The sequence below is a fragment of the Leguminivora glycinivorella genome, chromosome 7, assembly GCF_023078275.1.
Source record: "Leguminivora glycinivorella isolate SPB_JAAS2020 chromosome 7, LegGlyc_1.1, whole genome shotgun sequence".
NCBI classification, from domain to species: domain Eukaryota; kingdom Metazoa; phylum Arthropoda; class Insecta; order Lepidoptera; family Tortricidae; genus Leguminivora; species Leguminivora glycinivorella.
Genome location: NC_062977.1, coordinates 11,785,187 through 11,812,120, shown reverse-complemented (window position 1 = coordinate 11,812,120; position 26,934 = coordinate 11,785,187). Strand labels below are relative to the sequence as shown.

General features: G+C 36.5%; 1 protein-coding gene across 1 annotated transcript in view; it reads left to right on the top strand.

The window, feature by feature from the left end:
• Positions 1 to 20,411: 20,411 nt before the first annotated feature.
• The window catches only part of LOC125227791 (sodium- and chloride-dependent GABA transporter ine-like), a 30,536-nt gene continuing 24,013 nt past the window's right edge, over positions 20,412 to 26,934 (top strand). Inside the window, 2 exon segments of the mRNA XM_048132132.1 lie at positions 20,412 to 20,939; positions 20,942 to 20,978. Coding sequence (XP_047988089.1) covers positions 20,573 to 20,939; positions 20,942 to 20,978 — 404 coding nt within the window. The 5' untranslated portion in view covers positions 20,412 to 20,572.

The window sequence follows — 26,934 nt, the reverse complement described above, 5'->3', positions numbered from 1 at the left end:
TTGTGTTCTTTTTGTCCTTTTCCATGTTCACCATAGGCACCAACGACAAATCATACTCATCAAGGGGGCGACGGCCCCGAACCGGTTTGTCATACAAACATAGTCTTCAGTTTCCTTTCCAATTTTATGTATGTATTTTAATCATATCTGTGAGGGGTTTTTTTTAGTTAGTTAGGGTTAGGTTAGGGTTCGTTTGATATTTTTTCAGTTTTCTTATTATTGTAAAAATAGGATCGAAAAACTGCTTTCTTTCTTCCAAATATGCCGTTCTCAAGAAAATGTTTGTCACCACGAGGGGGTCGTACGAAATCCTCGAAAAAAGCATTCGGCGTTTAACAAATGCTGCTCACATTTCTCAATAAAATGAAATAAAATAAATGTAGTTATTATCTTAAAGAGTGTGTCTACAACTTTTAACTATTCAGAATCTCTAATTATTAACGGTATAATAAATAAACCCACGCAAAGTTGACCTAAAATGAGAAAAACGTATGTCGCCGTTTAGTAAACTTTGTTAAAAAAATTCAATACTTTAGTTAAAACATTAAGTGATTCTAAAAGCCAGATAAATGGACTACAGATTTTGAGGTTTTTTATATTTTTCCTCTCAAAGGCAACAAAGAAATTTTACCTTAAATTTAAACTATCGTAAAATTTCCATACATTCGCCATTGCTGTCAGAATTCTCCTTTCGATTAGACGCCGTGAGCGGCTCATCGGAGGCAGACGTGTCGCCGGTCGCTCCGCGTTGACGTTTAGATTTGACAAATATTTTGACAGAAAATAGTGTACGTACACGAAAATCCATACCAGTGTAAAACTGTGCTCAAAATAAATAGGGTAAATCAATAATGTCAGGTGGAGATCCAATCTCATTTAAAGTTTAAAGGTGCATGGCTTGTGCATGAAAAATAAATAAAAATATATCATATTATTAAAGAAAATAACGATTACAACCGAATGAGTATAAATGATTTCATTCTAGTTCGGTTAAATTGAAAAAAGTTTCATGTTTTCTTTTACTCGTTGGAATAAATTTTCATTACGGTGGTATTAACAGTACGTCATTTTAAAAATATATATGACAGCACCTACGTCAAAATTTGTCAATCAAACTTCACTGGTTGTATGTAAACAACCAGTGAAGTTTAAATTACAATTTAATTTATTTTTACATATTCAGATATTTATTAATCGATTCTTACTTAGAATAGAAGAAAGGGAAATGCGAGCGGGTATAAGTACCTATTTATTAAATACAGTATTCCGTATGGTGTGCTTCCGGTTCAAATGTATATATAAAAAAATGTTTCAATTTCATTAAAGATTACTCTGTGCATACCACGAACACGTAAGTAACCGTAAGTTGATCGTTGTTTAGAAAGTTAACGCTCCTTTTTAATGGCACTTCTCCATTTAACTAGAACAGATGTTCATGGAACAGTCACCACTGTCACCAGCATAAGTATAATGACTATGAACGGCCGTGACAACATATCCGATTTTCTATAGGGGCCATAAGTATATGACGACATATTCCCGGCAAAAATTAGTAATGCTTCGTGACCGGCAAAAACATCGTCTCTCTTTCTAGCGTCTCGCGAGCGTAGCGTCGGGCGTGTGTATGGAAAAAGACGCCGCGTCGCGTCGGCGCGGCTTAGCCATACAGTTGGCCCGACGCTACGATCACGAGACGGTAGATGTGGGAGGGTCCTTATCCGTATAAATATCTGATCGGGTCGCTTAAAAATATTTGATTCCTTGTAAAAATCTAAATTACGCTCTCACTCGCATAAATATCTATCTATTGTTAAAGCAAATATATATCTTACGGGCTAGAAATCATTAATATGTAATTATAGTGCAATAACAAACCCTACCTTAGTTGCCTTAGAGCGGTAAATTGTATGAGGTGATTTGACATCTCACGAAACACGTGCAGTAATGTCATTGCATATGTCTGTCTCATCTGTTCTTAAACTATGACAAGTAAACTTATTACAAAGCTGATATCAGAAGCCTTTTTAACCGACTTCAGAAAAGGAGGAGGTTCTCAATTCAACTTAATTACAAGCTTTTATTCAACTTTCCTTGTTAGTATCTTAGTTTGGGTCAAAACGCAGAAGCTAAAGACCCACTTTCCGGTTTCCGATTGAGCTGAAATTTTGCACACATATGTAAATCACGTGACAATGCAATATTATGGTATCATGGAGATGATCTGATGATGGAGCAGAAAGGTGGTCAGAGGAACTCTGTTATGAAACGTCATATCCCCATTGAGTAAGGGGTTTTTAGAAACATCTCGGAGAGCAATAGATGATTGTTGAAAGAAAGGTACAGTCGGCTAAGGTAAAGCTTGTGCCAAAACTGAAATTTTTGCAAAAAAACTTATTATAAATTGGGAGGTGTAATTTTTTATTATCTCTACATATCATTAAGAAGAAAAACCGGCCAAGAGCGCGTCGGGCCACGGTCAGTATAGGGTTCCGTAGTTTCCGATATTTTACATATTGACAATTTAATAAATACCGTAACTTGGGGTGAATAGGGTTCCGGGGGTATATAATGCTATTATATTTTTCGACATATTCCTTCTATTTTCCGCAATAAAAAGTAGGAAAATAATATATTTTCTCAAACATGCAATGAAATATTGTCTTTACGTTCCTTAAAATGGGCTGGGAAGTATCGCTTTTTGGGCGCAACAACTCGAGAGGACTGTAAAGGGATTTCATATTATTTTTTAGGCCTAGGCCTGCAAAGTAACTTTTTTTTATAAAATATTGTCCTTTAGAGCATTTTTTTTATTTCATTGTATGTTTGAGAAAAGCAATACATGCCTCGGCGTGAAAATGGATTCCCGGCCTCGTATCCCTATCCGGCCTCGCTCGCACGCTCGCTCGGCGGTATATACCCACTTGGCCGGAAATCCTCATTTTCCCGGCCTCTGATGTAATGTACTATTACAGACATGAAAATGTCTATCAAAGTTGGCATTCAAATTAATTGGATTTTTTACTCATTTTAACTTCATTTTTGTGTGAAATTTTGCTAAGAATTTGTTCATTATCCTTTTGAATGTAGTGTATACCTATACTTCTACAGTTTATGTTTAACAGAAAATCATAAGACATATCTTCATTTGTATAATGGTTTTCATGAAGAAAGCGATGCAACTGTGTTGGGGAACTTTTACGGGATGAATAAATATCCGCGGCCTGAGGGGTGAATAGGATCAGGAATGGGGGGAATCGGGTCGCAAAGGGGGTGAATAGGTTTACGAAGGGGGTGATTAAGGTCGGAAGAGGGGTGAATTGGGATGTGTGGTCAATGGTTGTCAAATTGTATAAAAGATATGTAACTTACCTAAAGTGATGTTTTTATGAATTACCTCTCTGTATATGGACGCAATTTATACGTTAATGTATTGCTTCGTAGTTAGACTAGATACAAGAAATTAACATTTAGAAATGTTAATCACACGTCTGTGAACCTCCACGTTTCTACTTAAGTCCCTAAAAATCACCAATGGTTGCTATAATATAAACGGATTACTTTAAAATAAAAATCATAAGTATGAAACTATACAACTAGGGAAGAAATAAAATTATTATATTGAATTATTTTTGATTTGTTCTTTTTCAAGCTTATGTAAATAATAAATTCTCAATTCGATCAAAGGTTAGAAGAGATCCCTTATAGGGATAAGTTCGCCTGTGTACACCATAACTATACTGTATTTATATGTCCTAACTTGTCTTATGTTTATGTACAATAAAGTGTTCACATACATATATACATAAATTGGAATAGATATTTATCATACACGAAAGAAAAAAAACGACAAGGCCCACTGGTGGCCGAGCCGGGAATCGAACCCGGGTCTTCAGCTTACGCAGCTAACGTTTATTACCACTAGGCCACCCGCCCGCCGTGTGGTACCCGACGAAATTTCTCTAGAGAGTCTAGTGTATGTTATCTCTGATAGGCACATTTTGACCACCTCGTATATGAATCTTTAAGGCCCATTTGCACCAACCACTTAACTCAGGGTTAGTGGGCTGTCAACTGTCAAATTCCATGTAAAATGGAGGGTTAACCCTCCATCATCGATGGTGCAAGTGGCACTTAGAGGATTACGGTATAGCGAGAGAGATGGCGGGTTCGGTTCCCGGCTCAGCCACCAGGGGGCGTTGTCGTTCTTACTTTCGTGCGTGATATATATTTCAATGCATAAGTATGAAAACGGTTATGACTTTATTTTCAAGTAAGTAATTTTTTGCTGATAAACTTTTTTAAGGTATGCTCCCAGCCGAAGATCAGCGCTGATGAAGAGGCACCAAAGAAAACACATCAGTTCCATACAAGATTTATTAGCAGAGAGCGAAAATATAAACCTACCCACAATCAGTCGGCGCCTAATTACTAAACTACCCACATATGTCACAAATTTATTTCAAAAATAATTAAGTCATTATCAGTTTGCCGTTAATATTTGTGGTGTTTTATATTGGACCAGAAGTGATATTTAAAAAAAAACCTTTTGAATTTTGGAAGTCGGTTAAAAAATCCGGCCAAATGAGAATCTATTTTCGCACAATTAACTAAATTATTTTTACTAGTTACCTCCAAAATACCTACGAAATTAAATGACATCTATTTCGACTTAAGTAGTTTGCATAAATTAGTAACCCAATTCACCTAGAGACGGCGCTGTACTTTGGGCTACTTAGTACATCGTTTTCTGAAGATTTTGGGTTCATGGGGTCGGAACGGGTATGAAATAACCAAAACCGACTTTTGAACGTCGATAGCAGTTTTTTTATATGTGCCATGCTAATTTTTTACACAAAAAATCTTGCGGCGGTGTGAACTTCGGTTTGTCTTTGAAAATATGACGCTTTATTTAGGAATTTTCGCTCACCCTAACGTTAGGGTGAATAGGGTCGGGAAGGGGGTGAATAGGGAAAAGTGCTAGGATTGACTCTTTTGGATTACGAACAAAACCTGACCTGTCACGAGCATATTATATTTATTTTACCAAAAAATAAGGAACAAATGTGTTAGGAGTCATCATCATCATATTATTTAAGAGCTAGGCTCTTGTCTGTGGAGTAAGCGCCATTCCGTTCTTTTCTCTGCCACTTTTTTGAGGTCCTGATACGTCACTACGTTGGTCTTCTCTTTAAGTTGGTCTAAAAACGCACGCCTCGGTCTTCCCCTGCCTCTCCTCTTTTCTATTCGCCTTCTAGGAGTAGTCGGTAATATATTAATAAAATAAATTTATCGAAATCTACACATATGATAACCCTTAACCAACCTTTATAGTTAGATGGTGTTCTGACGCAGTGAACAAGTAAGTATGGTCGTGGGCAGTGCGGATAACGTGTCAAAATATAATCATAGTTTGTTGCTATTTTTCATGTTTAAATAACTCCTAAACTAACATAGTGGGTATTAAAGAAAAGGTTCACAGTGAATATTAGCTTGCCAGAAATGTGTTTAGCTATACCATTGTATTGAGTTTTGTATCATAAGTCAAACTAGGCATTTATTACTAATGATTTACTCTGTGGGGTGTCTTTGATCACTTGCATGGGGTAACATTGACCATAATGACACATAGTTGATTATTGTCTGATTATGTCACGGTACTTGTTGAGGCTGATAATTTGATCTCTTCTTGTGATAAATATTGAAACAATTGCAAATAAAGTTGGTTTTTCGAAGATGGTAATTTTTATTTTTGATTAAAGTAACCCCAAAATAGCGTTAAAGAGTTGTAATATTTGACTCTGCGAACCGTTTTTTTATCTTTTCTTGAGATAAAATACGTTTGTAAGGGATCACATTGGATTACCATTAAAAAAACATAGGATATCAAAGTAACCCCAAGTCAGTTTAAGTTTGATCACATCGTTTTTTTTTCTGCGTACTTTATTTTGTTACCTTTCTAGATTTTTAGTAGGAAAAGACTAAAAAAGTTGATGGTCCCATTTTTTTTCTTTCTTTGTTACGTTACATTGACCAATTTTGGAATTTATACTTCTATAGGTCCTGCATTTAATGGGTAAAAATACCCAATAAATGTAGAAGCTAGAGAAGTTTAAATTCCCAAATTGGTCAATGTAACCCCAGTTTACGGTAGACACCGTGAACCTATTCTAATAATTCTCTTTTTATTTGAAAGAAAAATCGTTACGATACTAAAATATGCAATCTAAGATAAAAAATGCTTTTCATATAGTTACAAACTTAGTTCTGAATTTTTTTTGTACAACTTTTTAAATTGTTCTACTTATCAAGTTCAAAACAATTTTCCTAGAAAGTCTTTATAAAGTTCTGCTTTTGAGATTTTTTCATATTTGAGAAAACAGCCCTTATTGCCTGAAATACGGCAGTGTTATTGACATTGACATTTGCTTTTTCGTAGATGGTATTTTGACTGCACTATTGTATTTTTTGCCATGCTAATTTGAACCTTATCTCTGAGCGATGTTTTTTAATTTTCAGTCACATCACAGACGTTTATGACATAACATCTAGGTATTTAGCCATTTAAAAGAAACTACAAGGGGCTTTACAGACGTGGCGACTGCAACTGGTACAGGGCCTAAGCCATAATTTAAAATGATATTGTGATTTTTATATGTATTTGTGTCTTATTTAATACGAAGTATGAGTTTCAACATTTTCAACTCAAGAAACTGGAATTAAGAGAAGAGACTCGGAAATAAGATCAAGAGTCTGATGCAGATGGGGATGGCGGTATTGAATAAGATAAGATATGCGTCGATATTCCCTGTCTTTCTTTGTGTCTCTGACTTGACTGCTGCTAGTAGTTGTACTCTATTCATTAGGTTTTTATTTTATACGCATACTTTATTTTTGTATCAAACTAAATGATAAAAAAACCTAACGGCCAAAAAGAATAAAGAAAATATCTGACAGTTTTTAATACAACCCGTATATACCTACGTAATGCACAGCACATGCCTCTGAAGACCTGCAAGGCAATCATGGTCGCGCGATAAATGATAAAACATCGGGCCGTCCATATCGCACTTACAAATAGCGATAGGGCTGATGTTTTATCATTTATCACGCGAGCATAATTGTCTGCCTGGAGGTATCGGCCTTCACACACGTCTTTGAATAATTATTGCGGGGATAGGCAGGCTGACGATTTTTTATCTAAGTATAGAAAAGTAACGCAAAATGAAGTGCAACGTAATTTTAAATATACCTAGGTAAACAATCAACTGAGTAAGGAACGTTATCTGCATAATATTTAGGTAAATTAAAGTCACATGAGACATGAACAGAGAAGGAAAGCTAGATGACGCGTATTTTTTCTCTGTCTTCTTGTATGCTACCTTTTTTACAGTTTTAATTTCTCAAATGAGGTCAGTAGTTGACTACAAACTCAAAATAACACTCTTGAAAAAAATTAAGGGTCACTGACCTTTCACAGTAAATTGAGGTAGTGTGAGTGAAGGGTGTTTGTGTGTGTAATGGGGTAATTTGACAGATTCTGAAAATTCTCCCTGCTCTACTCCCTCTTAAATATAAGGACGCTCTAACATGTTATTGCGACAATGTCACTTGAAAATGTCACAAATGCTCTCCTAACTCTCATAATCATAACTATTATAAGACCGTATTAATTAGCATGACTTGTGAAGTGTAAGATTCGATATGTGTGCTGTGTAGAGCTCGCGCAAACTTAAAATCTTATGTAACCTATATAGGTGGTCAAACGCATTTGAAAACGCCATAACTGAATCTACAAAAAAAAAACATAGAATCTCATCACAAATTTTCACAAAAATGGATTGTATTGTAGCCTGAAGTAGAGGAGAACATCTGAACATACAAGTAAATTAGGTACCTAAAAGTGTAGACCTATTCTGCCGCTTCGGTCAACCAGAATCTGTTGAAGGTAAATAAATAAATATTGGGGGACACCTTACACAGATCAACCTAACCTAACCCCAAACTAAGCAAAGCTTGCACTATGGGTGCTAGGCGACGATGTATTTACTTTAATATGTTATGTAGATAAATACATACATATATACATAGAAATCATACATGACTCAGGAACAAATATCTGTGCTCATCATACAAATGCCCTTACCGGGATTCGAACCCGGAACTGCGGCTTAGCAGGCAGGGTCACTACGCGCTAGGCCCACAGAACACCCCACCAGAAGCCTAATGCAAGCGATATTGTTCGAGACGCAAATCACCAATCCTTGCGGGGTGAGGCGGGAGCGCACGGTGCTGCCATTGGTCGTTTCAAATAATGGCGCGCCTTTACGCTTAGCCGTAGGGATGGGAATGGGACATGTCTATTATAGACAATGGTACCGGTACCAGTACTGTCATGAATTTGTTTTGCAACAAATTATAATATTAAAGCAGTTTTTCTAACTTATTTATATTTCTTTAGTTATAAAGTATTATTTCTACAAGTAATGGTAAGAAATGCGCAAGTTAGGCGTTTTTGCAAGCTTTTATTTAACTTGCAATGTTAGTATATTCGGGTGAAATCATGCGACTTTTAAAGCAGATATTTTTAACCGATTGAGCTGAAATTTTGCACACATAATTGTGTAAATCACGTGACGATGCAATATTATGGTATCATGGAGCAGATCTGCTGATGGACCAGAAACGTGGCCATAGATTAAATTTCATATCTGATTATGATGTTGACCTCAATTCCAATAAGGCCTAGTTACCCTTCGGGTTGGAAGGTCAGATGGCAGTCGCTTTCGTAAAACTAGTGCCTACGCCAAATCTTGGGATTAGTTGCCAAAGCGGACCCCAGGCTCCCATGAGCCGTGGCGAATGCCGATGCCAGGATAACGCAAGGAGGATGATGATTGTGATAGCACCTCAATAAAAATCATTCTACTAACTAATAACTAAACTGTGCATTTTTACTTACGTTTACTAAGTTAAATTACCAACTAAATATTCTAAACTAATCAATCAACTAAAAAACACTACAGACTCTACAGATTCTAGATAATTATTCACAATTACAAATCTGCTTTCTTTTATATTTCATAAAATGGTAGCACATGGTACGAACGGTAGTACGAAGTTCCCGCAACAGACATAAACTAACATGGCCCCATCCCTAGTTGTTTACGTGAAAGGGATAGCATATCGCATTGTTAACTAGGCAAAAAGGGATGGACGCGCCTCGGCGCCGCTCAGTACAACCATATTGACCAGTATAAATGAACTCCGCGGATAATAAACAATATTCAACAAAATTATTAATTTGACTTAATTGTGGAATGTTATTACATCTTTTTTATATGTGGAAGTGTTAGAAGACTTGCCACACCACTTTATGCTGCAAGAGACCATTGTTTGCAACCAAATTTAATTATTTAAGATTTTTTCCCGAGCGGACACGAACACTGTTAGCGGGTCGTATACTTGGGCGCTACTGATCGGTGTCGCGCGCGTTCAAACTTTTATACACCTGATTTTTCGTATGCTTGGTGACCACGAGTCGCCCTGTAAGGGCCGTCTTGTTGGGTTGGTCTGTGGCTAGGCCAGACCGGTCGTCAATGAGAACATCTGGATATATGTACCTACCTACACAAACGTATTGCCCAGATTATAACTACGCTGTCGCTTCGGTCAAGAAAGGTTGAAAATAAATTTGTATTGAATAGTAGTTAGTATAAGATTATAGCAGACACATAGCAGAAAGAGCTACTAAAACACCTTTCACAAAAGACACCAATGTATAGTATGAATTTTTTGAAACGAACATTTAATAGCAGACGAAGGGCGCAGTGAATTTGCGTCGCTGCCGACATGTGAAATATAAAGAATGTTGGTACTTACATGAGATTAATTGAAACACCCAAAATCCAGCCAATGCAGTTTTTAATATTGTTTATATATTGAAAACATTACATTGTGTGTCAGATTATAATATTCGCATTACGGATTAACTACGATTTAATATAAAAATATAGGAGCCATATTGTTGGCTGTTGGCTCAGCGGAGGAGAATCAAGAGAGCAGTGACAGCTCACCACAGATATATATAGAGTTAGTGTCTCATAGAGACCATAAACAATGTGGGGTGTACAGATCATTCGATAACATTTCTAAACAAAGGCATTGTTCCTTTGGTGTCGAGCAAGAGCTTCTGTTTTACGCCGCGCTAAGACAACAAGAAGCAACTATATCCTGATAATTGTAAGGTTCAAATCTGTGCAGCAGCAAATTTGAGATAGATTGTTTTGGAAATGTGAAGCGATAGACCACACCGGTATAGTTGCAAATACACAGCGCTTCTAATTCTTTGATACTTGGTGGTGGTGGTGATGGTGTAAGTAATGAAACACGTATATCACTGTTATTTTTTATTAATGATTTTGTTAACAATCAACAATTATATATAGCAATACATAAATAATTAATTACATAAATATTAGGTACAAGTCTTGATACATAAAATAACATAAATAACTAAACAAACCGTAAGTAATTTAAATTATTAGGAATGTTTGTCTAACAATTAGGAATATGAAAAAATCAGTAAACATTTTTAAATTGTAATAACTACTGTAAAAAACAAATAAAATAAATACTTTAGTTACAATAAATCTAAATTTCAAAGTATAAATAATACAGTACGAAAAAAATGTGTATGTATATAGACTTGTACCTAATATTTATGTAATTAATTATTTATATATTGCTATATACAATTATTGATTGTTAACAAAATCATTAATAAAAAATAACAGTGATATACGTGTTTCATTACTTACACCACCAGACCACCACCACCAAGTAAGGTAAAATACCCCATAATGGACGGTGATGCCATTATGGACAAAAAAACACAAATCCTTAAAAATAAGTATCTAAAATTAGTTTCTAAAAACTGACGGCTAAGTACCATAAACTAGAGTTGTAGAGCTGTTTCATTTTGAAGTTTCAATTAATTCGGTTATTTCTGAAGGATTTGGCGACAAGATGAAATTCACCAGTTTACTGAAAAAAATATCAAGACGAATTCTTAGTAATGTTGCTAAGAGAGTTGAGTTCATGTATAAAATAATAAAAAAATAATACTCGGTGTAAACTTGAATGCGTTTTACTTACTGCATTAAGCATAAGATAAGGTATAAAACATACTAGTTTGTTGCTCAAAAGATATAAAGAAATGGCGTTATTTTGCGACTGTCCATTACTGGAACCGAAAAACTGCGTACCTCCTATGATGGACAAGGAACAATTTACAAAACCAAAATTTACAAGAAACAATCCTATGTTAAAATAACCCAAACTAATTGTATTTATGGTATATAAAATTGACTCATTGAGTATCAGTTGGCTTTAAAAGTAAAATTTTAAACTTATTTCACTCTCCATAATGGGGGATCCATTACCGGAGATCTGCCGTCCATAATTGGAGAAAAAACACCCAGTTTTAATTTGTTAACTGTGAAGAAACCAATAGGAGTATCTATTCTGCAATACGCTTGAAATGTAAAAGAAGGATAGGACATTCGAAATTTAACACGATTAGCGGTAGAATTTTTAGATTTATCAGTGAAATATCAAAAACAGGCGAAAATTTGTCTTAAACTGTCCATGATTGGGTCCGTCACCTTATCAAAGTATTAGAAGCGCTGTGTATTTGCAACTATACCAGTGTGGTCTATCGCTTCACATTTCCAAAACAATCTATCTCAAATTTGCTGCTGCACAGATTTGAACCTTACAATTATCAGGATACAGTTGCTTCTTGTTGTCTTAGCGCGGCGTAAAACAGAAGCTCTTGCTCAACACAAAAGGAACAATGCCTTTGTTTAGAAACGTTCGTTTCAAAAAATTCATACTATACCTACCTACTTAATATTCATTGCAAATAAACTTACTACCTATTCTAGCCATAAACTCTGTTACAAAGAGATTTTCGTGTAGAGACTAATTTTAAAGTTATTTTATTTAAATATATATTTGACAGAGGGGTAAATTGTCAACAAAAATGCTGTAATAATTATAGGATGTGGCTATCCTTCGCCTTAATATACGCCTTTAACCATTAATAGGGCAGGGGGCATATAATATAATTATATGACGCATAGAGCAGACGTTGTTCTTTTATGTGATCTACATTTTTTTTCACGGAGGATCAAAATTATGGCTTGTCTAAAACAAGTAGTCTACCCAAGTGAACTTAGGAAAATTGATCCATAGCCAGATTTGGGCGTAACTGATTTTCGTGTTTTTAAAATGAGCTCGGTTGAAAAGTACAATCTTTATTTTTGAATATGGTTTTGCAAAAAGGTTTAAATTAAGCTTCTTATATGGTATGTTGATACATCCAAGCAGGCTTTTTCATGAAAATGGAACACTTTTTCGAAAAAATGTGGTTTTATAAGGGGTCTCCTCAGAAAACTATGACACAGATGGGATTTTGGTCTTGAAGTAGATTAATATCTGCATTTGCGGCTTTCTTAGAGCTGTATAAATATAAGAGATCTACTAAACATTAAATAATTTTGCGTTAAGTAAAAAAAAAATCAGACCAAAAATGGTAAATTTCCACCAAAATCTGTACGTATTTTAGGATAGTTTTCCTTGCTCACTAAAAGGCAGTCTTTAGGCAAGTGACCAAATCAAATAATCATTAGGACATTTCGATACCTAGGCAATTTATCCCTTTAATAAATATAAAAAAAAAACTCTAAAATCGTGGTCTCTAGACGCAATTCACTATGTAACAGAATTTATGGCTAGACTAGGCGAAAGTCAAACACTCATACAGAGTGCGCTTTGTCCGCATACCACTCTTACGCACAAGCCTGGTTACGTTATGGTATCATTCTATGGGGCCATGGCAGTGATGCCCACATTGCCCACGATCTCCTTGTAGCCCAAAAAAAATGTGTCCGCATCCTAACCAATAAAAAACAAACTGACAGCTGCAAAAAACATTTCACTAACCTTCAAATTTTAACTCTCCCATCTCTCTACATTTTCGAAATTTCAAACTTTGTCAGAAAGAACATACATTTATTTGAATTTTGTAAAAGTGCACGTCGTAATAATAAGCTCTCTCCCCCGGAATCAATTTTAGACATCTATAAAAACGGCCCATATTTCAGAGCGATACAGATTTATAATAAACTGCCAAACAATATTAGAAATATAAAAAACCTTAACTCATTCTCATCAAAATTAAAAACACTTTTAATGTCAAAGGCATATTATTCCGTCCAAGAGTATATTTATGGAGGATAAATGTTCATAATTAGATACTTAAGATTACTTAAGATACTACTAATAAAGTAACTATTATTTTCCTAACCTATGTGCTCTCTTGCGTATATACCTAAATATTAGTAAGTACATATTCCTACTTACTTAATACAAAAATAGGCTAGGACAAAATAATTCGCTAGTATGTAAACACTAGTTTTAAGTATTTGTTTTAAATGTTGGTTAGTTTCAAGTGTTTTACGATAACTAGATATAAGACTGCTTTGCAATGCCCTCTCAGGGCGCCATGCCGTTCTATTTTAATGAAATGTAACAACTCCACGTGTACCATGGCTCGCAATAAAAAAATATTATATTCTATTCTATTCTAAATAAAGGCATTTGGCACCTCCGGCGGTAGGACCAAATCCGATATGGGTCGAAAGACCTTGGGCTTCTCCATTAAATCCAGGTTTGGTAAAATATATACATGTCGCAGGGAAATGGTCAAAACAGAGATTTCATCAAATCACTAAGGGATATGATCAAATCACGCAGGATGTCAAAATGGCGAATCCATTTTATCATTTCTCTAGAAAATTTCAGTCATTTGACTAAATCCCTTACTCTGTTTAGTGAAATCACAAAATCGACCAACAGACACGCCACGTTTTGTCATTTCACTAGATTTGTTTAGGGATTTGATAAAATCCCTGAACCACGTCAGTAAGTTGACGAAACGAGCATATAAAGTCAACTAGTTTTATCATTTCGCTAAACAAGTTCAGTGAAAAGACAAAATGTTTTAATAAATATGAAAATAATTTAAAATAATAATTAATTTTTAGCTTTGTTTCTTCACTTCACTTATTCTATTTTTTTTGTTATTTATAGAAAACCAAAAACGGATTCAATTTTACCATTTCACTAATCTAGTTAAGGATTCAATCAAATCAAGTGACAAAGGCAAGAGTCTAATAAATCTAATTGGATATATTAGATTCTTCGTTTTGTCATTTCACGAAACCAGTTCAGACATTTGATCAAATCACCAGTTGAGACTTTATCATTTCCCTAAATTTGTTTAGGGAAATGTTAAAACTAGTTGACTTTTTGAGTTCGTTTCGTCAACTCACTGTCGTGGTTCAGGGATTTTATCAAATCCCTAAACAAATCTAGTGAAATGACAAAACGTGGCGTGTCTATTAGCCGATTTTGTGATATCACTAAACAGAGTCAGGGATTTAGTCAAATGACTGAAATTTTCTAGAGAAATGATGAAATGGATTCGCCACTTTGACATCCTGCGTGATTTGATCAAATCCCTTAGAGATTTGATCAAATCTCTGTTTTGGCCATTTCCCTGCGACATACATATAAATAAATAATTGTAGAAAATAACGTAATTCTTGTAAATTATATCCGGCGGTATAAGACATTATTATACCCACCTACCTGGAAAACCACAAACGTACGAGTAACTATACTCCTGCATCTACCAGCAAAGAATGCCACCTAGCCAGTATGTAAGTACCTACGATCGTACCGTGAACGGCGTATCGTGTCACTAATATAAAAGAACTTGTAAATTAGGGACGCTAATGAATAGGTAACGAATGGCGACAAACATCAGCTATTTACAAAAGGGGTGTGTATGTTTACTTTCGGTAAGTTATATATTATTTGCTCTTTATGGGCAACGTCAGTTTAATAGAACAACTAGAACGATCTACACTCTATGTCTCGGATCCCGGTGTTACTCGACTCTTCAAAGAAGAAATATGAACAAATTACGTAAGTCATACCTAAGCTTGCATTTATTATTTTTAAGGCTGTCAATAGTGTCAATACCAAATTGCGGAAAGTTGATGTTACTTGCGCAGTTAGTTTTAGTTAGGCAAGTACTTAAATTGGTTTTTAGTAAATTGTCTCACTTTGTCCATTGCTATAAAGACGCTTTGTCAGTTTATTCATTTAAAAATACAAGCAAATCTCGTCTTTATGGTAAGCGACAAAGTGGATGTTTTACTAAACACACTCACATATTGTGTTTAAATACGTATGCAGAAACTGAAACTCCAACATAATGTGTGTGTTATTTTTTCCTGTTCTATATGTCTTCTTTTACAATAAAGTGTCGTTAGATCGAACACCAAAATAGTACATTACGATTAGGGTTTGCAAAAACCGGTTAACTTAACAAACCGGTTAATAACCGAGACATTTCCTTCAAAACCGGTTAACCGGTTATTAACCGGTTTTGAGGATTTTTAGTAAATGGCCGTACTACGCAATAATTACCATTACCTTTAAGAATTCTGATGTTGATGATATCGTAGCAGGTATTACTTGCACGATGAAGATCATTTTTCTCCAGTTTTTGGAAATTTTGTAAAATGCGGAAATTGCAAAAAAAGGCTTGTGTGGTTTGAATAAGACGTCAGTTTTGCGTTTTCTAGGCATGTGGCGAAGGTCTACAGCTCCCAGAGCCCCTAGTAATACAAGCAATTGATGTAAGAAAACCAAGATCTCCATTTTACCTTTCTTTTAAAATATATAGTTTGAAATATACGGAAATAGACTCCGGTTACAACGACGCTCAAGGGACAGCTGATATTACGTCGCACTAACCGGATGTCGTACAAAACGAATTTCATTTCTTTTAATTAAAAATAATATCTACATCTCTATTACTAGAACATTTCAATCAATAGGTTTATTCGTTGTTGTTGTATGTCCTAAGGCACCCCATAGGTGCATAGGGCCTCCACAAGATCCTTCCACGGCTTTTTATCTTGAGCCACCGCCTTGGTCTCGTTCCAGCTCAGTCCATATTCCCTCAGCTCGTTCTCAACGCTCCGCCTCCAGGTGTGTACGGGGCGTTTGCGGGCCCGCTTTCCTCCTTGAGGCCGCCACTCAAACGCGATACTGGTGCTGTTGGTAGCTCCTTTCCGAAGGGTATGACCGATCCATCTCCATTTCCGCGAGCCACTTCCTGGGCGATCGGAGGTTGTCGGCACATACTCCACAATTAAAACCGAAATAAATTACATAATATGAAAGAAAAAGTGACCAAGTCCTCTGGTGCCTGAGGCTGGAATCGAACCAGCGTACCCTCCTATCGCGGGAGATGCACAAGTTGAAATATTTTCAATAGATTATAATTTAACTTGTGTTCATTAGAACATACTCCACAGATCCTCATTTCTTATAGTTTCGGCCAGAAGATACGGAGGATCGACCGGAGGGACTTATTGACAAACACTTGTAGCTTGTGCGTCAGCCCCTTTGTCACTCTCCATGTCTCACAGCCGAAGAGAAGCACGGTCTTGACAATTGATTCGAAGAGGGAGATTTTCACGCGACGAGTAAGCACGTTTGAATCCCAAACAGGCTTGAGTTGAGCAAATGCAGCTTTTGCCTTCTTAATTCTGCTCTCGACGTCATCGTCTGCACCTCCCTGACACGACAGTGTACTGCCGAGGTACACAAACTTGGAGACTGATTCAAGGCGGTCGTTTTTGAGCAACAAAGGTTCCTTACAAGCTGATTGTACTCGCATATTGACAGTCTTTCGTCGGTTGATTCGCAGGCCCATGGCTTCAACTTCCTCTTGAAGACTCTCAAGTTATTTACAGGGTATTATTATCATAGTATTAATACCTTATTTTATTGTGACTAGTTTAGTTAGAAAAAGTCGTTTTTAGTATGCGTGCTTGCTCATCATTTGTAAGTAAAGCTAGTTTATACGCAATCGAAAAATACAAATTGGGTTCTATTTAGCTTATTAAGATTAGACCCGAGGTGAACAAATTGTTAAAATTTTAAAAGTACTCCAAAAAGTTACATGGCCACAATGTCATCTTGCTACTTGTTGTAGGCAAGACAGGGGGCCGTGCTCGGGTGGAAGTAGCTTTGTTTCCTTTAGTAAAACTAAAAACGTTGTCGCTCGTCGTTGCAACCGGACTTGACGGACGGATTCTGTGTAAAATGTGTCGTAAAAAAGCGGCTGGTCGTTAAAATCGGAGTCGTAATAAACGGATGTACTTTCATGTTATCACATACGAAAACCAAATAAATGCCTGTGCTTATGTCGTTGTAAGAGGTTGGACGTTAGGTCTATGCGGAGTCGTAATAAACTAACCGGACTCTACTGTATTGTATAAAATGTATAATTGAATAGACTCGGGACTTTGTCAATGAAAAGTAATGAATAAATCTTTATTATTACAAAACATTAAATAATTACGTATTTTTTAAGAACTATTTAGTATTCTCATTAATTACGAGGTATTTTATGTTACTCTTTAAATTTTTGAAACTGTATTCAGCAGTAAACATGGTAGTGATGACGGTTAATAACATCACACACGATATGAGCTATTAAAATAAACTTTTAAAAAAAAACCGCCTTCAAAAATATGCGCAATGCGCATTACAGAACACTGAGAAACTAAAAAGCAAAAAATAATAAACCTTTGAATTCAGATATTTTTATCGGATTGCAATAATCTAAACATCCAAATTATAAACAAATAAATTATTTTTGTAGGGGATCATCCATAAATTACGTCACACTAAAAATCATGATTTTTGGCCCCTCCCCCCTCCTTGTCACAGCTGGCCCCGTAGCCGAATGGCATTTCTCCGACGCCAAACGAAAGCGATACGCCGCTGGCTCTGTCGCGCCAATACGCAAGCGCGATAGAGATAGATATCTACTAGCGCTTCGTTTCGTGAGCGATTGTGCCATTCGGCTAGCCACCCTGGTCACATTTGTTAGACTCCCCCCTCCCTAGTGTGACGTCACATATTTACACGTAGCAATTATTGAATAAAAACAGCGGTGAGAAATCAATCTTATTTCCATTTATGTGCTTGAATTATTCTTTACCACACCGACAGATAAAGGCTCTCTTGATACTTCAAAAAACGAATGACAAAGTTTAATTTTATCTACAAGAGTGCAAAGTAATTTCATAGTCATTTTAACTTGACGTCCACGGGTATGGCTAGTAGAATAAACGTTTAAATGATGATTTTGACTCATGTTAAAAAAATGAATCAAGCTAAATTGTTTGATGTTTTGCAGTTAATATTTTCCACCTGTTGATGTGTGTGTGTGACAAATTTATATAACCTACGTGCTTTGAAACCCCTGCAAAACAATTGGTATCTTTTATAACAGGATGCGAAGCCGAAAATAGGTGATAGTCTAGTCCATTTAGATCATTTTTTAGCTATATGATAGCTTAGACAAATTTTATTTTATTTATCGACCCAAGCAATCACTCCAATAATTTTTTTTATGTTATTTCAAATTTATTTTATGATATACGATAGACATTTTACAATACGAAATAAAACCAAAACAGTTTAATACAGTAACAAGAGTACGCTTATCGATTTAGTCTGAAATTTTGGAGTTTTCACCAAAAAGTTTTAAAAAACGACGAATCAAATTTTGTCCAAGACATTTATAGCTAAAGAATGTTCTAAATGGCCTAGACTATCGCCTACTTTCGGCTTTTCACTTGTTAACGAACTTCCTGTATTTGTAATGTTGTATATATGCTTATGAGGTTTTCATAAAGTAAAGTTCGTGTTTTAACCCTTAGATTATGATAGATGTTGAAATGTGACGTCACGAACTTTAGGACCCCTCCCACCCCCATGTCACACATTGTCACACTTCGCCGACCCCCTCCCACCCCCTTAGCGTGTGACGTAATTTATGGATGATCCCAAGTCGGTACCAGCCCTGTTCCTCGTCTTGCTATTGTCTGTTTGCCCCACCCAACCATACGCAGGCTGGCCCCGACTCCAAAAATAATTGATGTGTTTATAATTTGGATGTTTAGATTATTGCAATCCGATAAGAAATCTGAATTCAAAGGTTTATTATTTTTTGCTTTTTAGTTTCTCCGTGTTTTGTAATGCGCATATTTTTGAAGGCGGTTTTTTTTTAAGTTTATTTATTTCTTGATTTTTAGTGGTTCCTATTGATATTATAAGTATCAGTCCGAATATGCGTACAGTAGTGAAAGAATTATCCTTTAAATCCTAACCATTGCGGAGTTGACCTTCCATCATCAGCTCAGCCACATAAAATTATTACCATCAGGCGTAAATACTGGCGTACCTTTGAAAAATACACTAAAAACGTAAAAACATTACAAGTGCCTATAACATTTGAAGAGTTCCCTCGATTTCTCCAAGACCCCATCATCAAACCCCGACTTGGTGCCAATGGGACCATCTCGGGGTTATACCCGTTCGATTAAAAAAAAATTGAAAATCGGTTCACGATTCTCGGAGATATCAGGTAACATACATACAAAAAAAAACATTCAGTCGAATTGAGAACCTCCTTTTTTTGAAGTCGGTTAAAAAGTAACTGTCAACGAGCGTTTAACGCGAATGTTTTTGCATTACATTGCGGGCCGCATTATTTTGTATGTATAAAATTTCAATTCCAAGTAAAAGCTGTAAAACTTATCAAACTGTAATTTTTTATTTCCTAGTTACACTAACCGCCGTTAAGAGATTTGTCCGTATTAGATTTATACACTATCAATTCTTTATTATACTGTGACACTGTAAAAAGAGAGAAGAGAATAGGTATATCGAGCGAGTCCAAATAAATGAAAAAGTGAAAGATTTCAATAAATACTTGTATCCTAATCGATGTTCAATAAAGTTTAATCCTATAACTCAATACTGACGCAACACCGATGGGTTGACCTAATTACGAATTTTGGCGTTTCAGAATCATTCGTTAAACTTATTCAATTGAAAAACAAATGGGTATAGGTTACCTACACAACAACAAGAGCATATCCCACATAATATAATTTTATAAACTTCTAATTGAGTTAATAACTTGCGAAATTGCTGATTTATTTATTAATAGAACCAAACAGAGGAATATGAATTAATGCCAAGATATATTTTGTGTATACTCAGTAAGATTAAAAAAGAGCCCGGCAACAATTTAAAATAGATTGATTAATCTTGAAATCAAATGTGATTTGCCTGACGTGATCGCAGGCGCAGCCGTGACGTAACTGTCATCGGCATAGCACCGAGCGCAGGCGCGGCCCCCTACCCTCCCCCCTTCCTGTGCTCTCCCCACTACCCAGAATCGCAGTTATTCACCAATTGCTACGATTGACGGACGGATACAGTCGGGTGTCCGCCACGCGAAGAGCGACCTCGTTCGCTTGCGTCCGTTTATTATTAAGCCGTCGCGCGTCGCTAGCGACGTACGCGACACATTCATCATAGAGTTATGACACTGTGAAACGGTAGTATGAGTAAAGCCGAATCTTCAGCGGAAGGCGTCGTGCCCAGCGTGGCAATAAACGTGGACCAATATGACGATCCGGACGAGGAAAGTTCAAAGCTTCTCCATGCTAACGCACCCACACCGATCGTGACGCCCTCTGGACAAATGCGCAAGGTGAAGAGCTTCAGCGATACACACAGACTGCGAGATGTGTCTACCGCTTCAGGTGCAGCATCAGCTCGGTGCCTGCGCCCCTATGAGCAGGTGACCCCATACCCCGAAGGCTCCGAGTGTGGAACAAACCAATATGGAGCACCTTCTGTCAGATCTCTTGCATCAATCGGAATGGGATGCACGGATGGGCGTAAATTGGTTATTAGAAGAGTGCCGACTTCCCTACGGAACTGTTTCATTTAGTGCGACCTCCTACGTGAGTATGTCAACAAATGGATATAAGTACATACCTAAGGTTCCTCGACAATCAGTTAACATTATCAATCATAGCACATAGTATGTGCATTTAGGTACATCAGAAGTAATTCATAAAGGTGTCCCTGACAATTATATTTAGATAAATCTAAAACTGCTCTTATCAAACGACCATTATTTGTACCTTTACACTCGGTGTCATTTATTGTATTATCTTAGTCGAACCATTTTGAGTGCGTTACTATAAGTATAATCTACTTTGTATTATACCTAAGTATCTACATACAAAGATACGTTCCGTACTATACCTATTAAATAATCATAGTATGTTTGTAGTTTATGTAAAGAGTTTTTAATGTTATTGTATATGTATATAAATTACTTTGTAAATAAATGAGACCAGCAAATCTATTTGATGATGGATCTTAAACATCGATTAAAGTTTAATAATAAAAATTGAATAAGCTAATCCATTAATAATTATTGTTTATTAAAGGATTAGCGCACATGTGTTTTTGTAACTACAATATTAATTGCATTATTTGTATTAGGACTGGACGTAAACTAAACTGATTTTGTGAAGATAAACAAGAAACAAAAACACGGATAAATTTTGCCGATTCAGATTAAAAAATCAAGTACCTACATCATACAACTACTGTTTGGAAAACAATGGAAGCATGAATAATAACAAAAGTGACGATAATAAATAATAATTCAACAAAGTATGAACATAATGTGGTTTAGAATTTACTCGGTTAGCACCAGCAAAATGCGGAATGGAGCTCCGTGCGCATGTTTTATACTATTATATGATAGAGCTAAATTCTAAATTAAATGTCATCATCTTTTATTTATAACTAGCTTCTGCCCTCGGTTTCGCTCGCGTTACATTCGAAAATTGCGGAATGCTCCATAAAAATGCCCCCCCCCCCCTCCATTTTAGGGAAGTGGGGGGTTAGAAAGAGACAAAAAGTAGCCTATGTCACTCCATCCTTTCAACTATCCCCACTTGAAAATCAAAATCACGTCAATTCGTCTCTCCGTTTTGCCGTGAAAGACGGACAAACAAATATATACACACACTTTCCCATTTATAATATTGTTAGTTGTGTTAGTATGGATATTTATAATGGGGTAATATGTTCAATGTTCATGTATCTGTTCTTTTTTTAACTGAATTTTTCATAAACTAAATTTTTTTTTTAATTAAATAAACTAATAAATCTCAAATTATGTATCGAGAAGTGAAAGCATAATACATATGATTATTAATCAATTATAAAATGTAAATGGTACAGGGGGGCAAATTTGACTCTAGAATAATTATTTCTGTTTTATATTTACTTGTTAATGTTAAAAAATTGATGAAAAAATTAATCATATTTACAAGACAAGTATTTGTATTAAATTAACACATATCATATTCCATTATTAAAACGAGATTAAACTGCATAAAGTTAAAGTTCCAAATTGAAATCTCAGGCCACCCCGACAACGCTGTCCTCAAAACGTCGGAGGTAAATTTAAAAGTAATTGATAAAATGATAAAAATAATTAAAGTTTCATATCAATGCATTGTTCAAATGGACGTACATAATATAAAGATGCCATCCTTTAAATTTTCTTTTGCACTATGACCTCTATGTCACTAAACTTAGATTAGAACGTAAGAATACTCCTAATCAAACAATTATTGACCTCGTAAATAGCCCAAGTGTAAGCATAATAATGAAAATTGATTGATGACGATTTTTAAGAAAACTCCTATATACTATCTATCCCTCAAACCTAGGGAGAAATCAGACCTCATTGGAAATTAGCCAAGGTTTTTTTTACCAATTCTTCTTTCAGTACTTTCAGTAGTCTTTCGTTTCACATAAGTATTCATGTGATCATCCGTATGCCCAGTACGTTTAATGCGAAGCAAAGCGACCTTACCTCTGCGTATGAAGCCTATGGTCCTGGCTTCGAATGCTAGTACTTATGGATTATATGAATTATATCCTATGCGTATAGAACGCTTGTCTGACTACTTTATTTACCTACTTGAAATTTAATTATATATGTATCTAATATTACGCCGCTCGCCAGATTGACGGATCCAAGTCCAGTAGATTTGAATACAGAGTACATACTATTACTTACGCAAACGGAATTTTAGTTTTCAACCGATGATATACAATTATACACACAGTACCTTACAGGGTAGTGAACATGCAGATTTAAATCTAAAGATTAATCATGTCATAATTGCTTACCTTCGCCACGTACTTATTTCTTCGCAGCAACCAGCTTGCACTCCTGGCAATACACCTGTAAAAGAGTAATATTTAGGTATCTTTATTATATTATATCCAATATCCCTATTAATTAAACAGTTAAACAGCACATGTTATTATTAAACAGGATTAATCGTCATTACAATAATGAAATGTGTCTTTTAGACGAAACCATCGAGGAATGTTGCTCATAAAACAACTCATCAGATACTTAGAGCTACTTACTCTTTAACTTTTTTATTGACTATAATTTGTGTTAAGTTCAAATTAACAATCAAAAATATATTATTTTATGGATCGCAATTTACTAAATTACCTGATCTTACCAAAACTATGTTACTAGGAGTAGCAGTACCAAATTTATGCTTCTGAATTTGATATCCTACATACTTAAATATTAAATATTATATCCTGCATACAATAGGTTTCAAGTATTACTGAACCGAACGCATTATGTCCATAGTTCATATTACCTACACAGTATACCGTACCGAAACTAAACATGGGTAATAAATTGCTTTGTCTTGGTCTTATTCAAATTCACAAGTTATATTATCAGTCATGAATGCAACAGGCATCAATAAATCACTTTATCGCTCATCCAGATGAAACTAAAATACTGCTATGTTGTTTTATGTGATACGTAAACAATGTACTTTCTGCCGCGTAATTACCTATGCTATGCCTACTTAAATATTTTTAAGATGGGCGCGTTTATAGTAAAGCAAACAGTTGCCAAGCTAAATTGCAATTTAATTAATTTGGGCCGTCACATACTTCACATAAACTTTAATCTTAAGGCTCTCTCATACTTATTAATTAATTATTATGTATGAAAACGATAAAAAAAAATCTCGAATTTAACTAATAGTGTTATACCATGTGGTTCTTGATAATGGACCTAACGACGTGTCAAATTAATAACAAAAAAAAAAAAACGGCCAAATGCGAGTCGGACTCGCCCACCGAGGGTTCCGTACAAACTTTCAAACCTAAGCTATTGTAAGAACAGGAAGGAAAATGCGCTGTTGCCACTCCGCACTATGCGCCCCATTTTTAATTTTGCAACGCAACATGTTTTCGTTGGATAAAAGTAGAACACGGCTAGAAATTATTTTTAATGAACTGGGAGACAAGGAACTGATGGATCGCCTGATGGTAAATGATCATTGTCGCCCATAGATCAGTATGTATGTTCGTACGTATGAATGTATGTATGAATGTATGTAGGTATGTATGTATGTATGAATATAATTATGTAAATATGTATGTATGCATGTAAATATACAGTGTTGGCCGAAAATCAATACAATTAACCATTAACATTACACATTGAAAACGTTTATTGCCAACATAAAAACAAGCCGTTTTCGTCATCCAACTCGCCTTGATGAGTTAATTGGGTGAGCAGTTCCTAAGATAGAGCTGATGCTGAAACCTGGCTTTTTTCCAGGGGAACGCGGGTTTGGTTTAACATAGGCAAGCGCTGTTTTCGTTATCGGACTTGTTTTGATGAGTACTTGAGTGAGCAGTAACCAAGGTAGAGCTGATGCTGAACCTTGGCTATTCCTAGGGGAACTCGGGTTTCGTGCAACATGGGCAAACGCTGTTTTCGTCATCGGACTTGTATTGATGAGTACTTGAGTGAGCAGTAACCAAGGTAGAGCTGATGCTGAACCCTGGCTTTTCCCAGGGGAACGCGGGTTTGGAGTAACATAGGCAAGCGCTGTTTTCGTCATCGGACATGTCTTGATGAGTACTTGTGTGAGCAGTAACCAAGGTAGAGCTGATGCTGAACCCTGGCTACTCCTTAGGGAACTCGGGTTTCGTGCAACATAGGCAAACGCTGTTTTCGTCATCGGACTTGTCTTGATGAGTACTTGAGTGAGCAGTAACCAAGGTAGAGCTGATGCTGAACCCTGGCTTTTCCCAGGGGTACGCGGGTTTGGAGTAACATAGGCAAGCGCTGTTTTCTTCACCGGACTTGTCTTGGTGAGTACTTGAGTGAGCAGTAACCAAGGTAGAGCTGATGCTGAACCCTGGCTTTTCCCAGGGGAACGCGGGTTTGGAGTAACATAGGCAAGCGCTGTTTTCTTCACCGGACTTGTCTTGGTGAGTACTTGTGTGAGCAGTAACCAAGGTAGAGCTGATGCTGAACCCTGGCTATTCCTAGGGGAACGCGGGTTTGGAGTAACATAGGCAAGCGCTGTTTTCGTCATCGGACTTGTCTTGATGAGTACTTGAGTGAGCAGTAACCAAGGTAGAGCTGATGCTGAACCCTGGCTATTCCTAAGGGAACTCGGGTTTCGTGCAACACAGGCAAACGCTGTTTTCGTCATCGGACTTGTCTTGATGAGTACTTGAGTGAGCAGTAACCAAGGTAGAGCTGATGCTGAACCATGGCTTTTCCCAGGGGAACGCGGATTTGGTGTAACATAAGCAAGCGCTGTTTTCGTCATCGGACTTGTTTTGATGAGTACTTGAGTGAGCAGTAACCAGGTTAGAGCTGATGCTGAACCCTGGCTATTCCTAGGGGAACTCGGGTTTCGTGCAACATAGGCAAACGCTGTTTTCGTCATCGGATTTGTCTTGATGAGTACTTGAGTGAGCAGTAACTAAGGTAGAGCTGATGCTGAACCCTGGCTATTCCTAGGGGAACTCGGGTTTCGTGCAACATAGGTAAACGCTGTTTTTGTCAGCGGACTTGTCTTGATGAGTACTGGTAAAGCTGATTATTGAACTCTGGCTGTACCTAGGGGAACTTAGGTTTGGTGCCACATAGACAAACCCGGTTTCCGTTATAGGCCCTGCCTTTATGAGGACTTGGGTGCGCAGTACCCAAGCCAGTGCTGTAGCTGAGACCTGGTGGTACCTAGGGGAACTCAGGTTCGGTGCAATATAAATAAACGCTGTTTTCTGTTCATAGTATGTTTCGTGTGAAATATCTTAGACTCGTCTTTATGACTGGTACTTGGTTGAGTTGAGTAGTACCATAGAATCTGTCAAACTATTTCTGTTGATTGTTGTGAATTCTATGAAGATCGTTTGAAACAGAAATACTTTTCTGGTGGCAATCAAGCATACAGCCCGTCTGATAGTAAATAGTTACCGCAGTCTATGGACGCTTGGAACTCCAGTATTCTCTTTATTCCCTGTGTTACTATTAGTGAAATCGACTGTACTTAATTTTGATATTCAAATGGATATACGTACGTATTTTTTTAGACATAAATAAAGTGTTTTACGTATGGCAAATTAATAAATTTGTTCTAACCACTTGATGTTAATATTCACTTCTGGTAGGATTTTTGTTCAGTTAATATTATGTTTTATGCCTAACTTGACATTGCATGAAATATTTCTATATTATAATGCACCGAAACCAGAGTTGCCCTAGATACCGCAAGGGCTCAGCTACAGCGCTGTCTTGGCTATTGCGCACCCAAGTCCTCGTCAAGACAAGTCCGATGACGCAAACAGAGTTTGCCTATGTTACACCAAACCCGAGTTCCCCTAGGTACAGCCAGGTTTCAGCATCAGCTCTATCTCAGGTACAGCTCACCCAAATACTCATTAAGACAAGTCCAATGACGAAAACAGCGTTTGCCTGTGTTACACTAAACCCGAGTTCCCCTATGTGCAAACAGAGTTCAGCATCAGCTACACTTCGGGTAC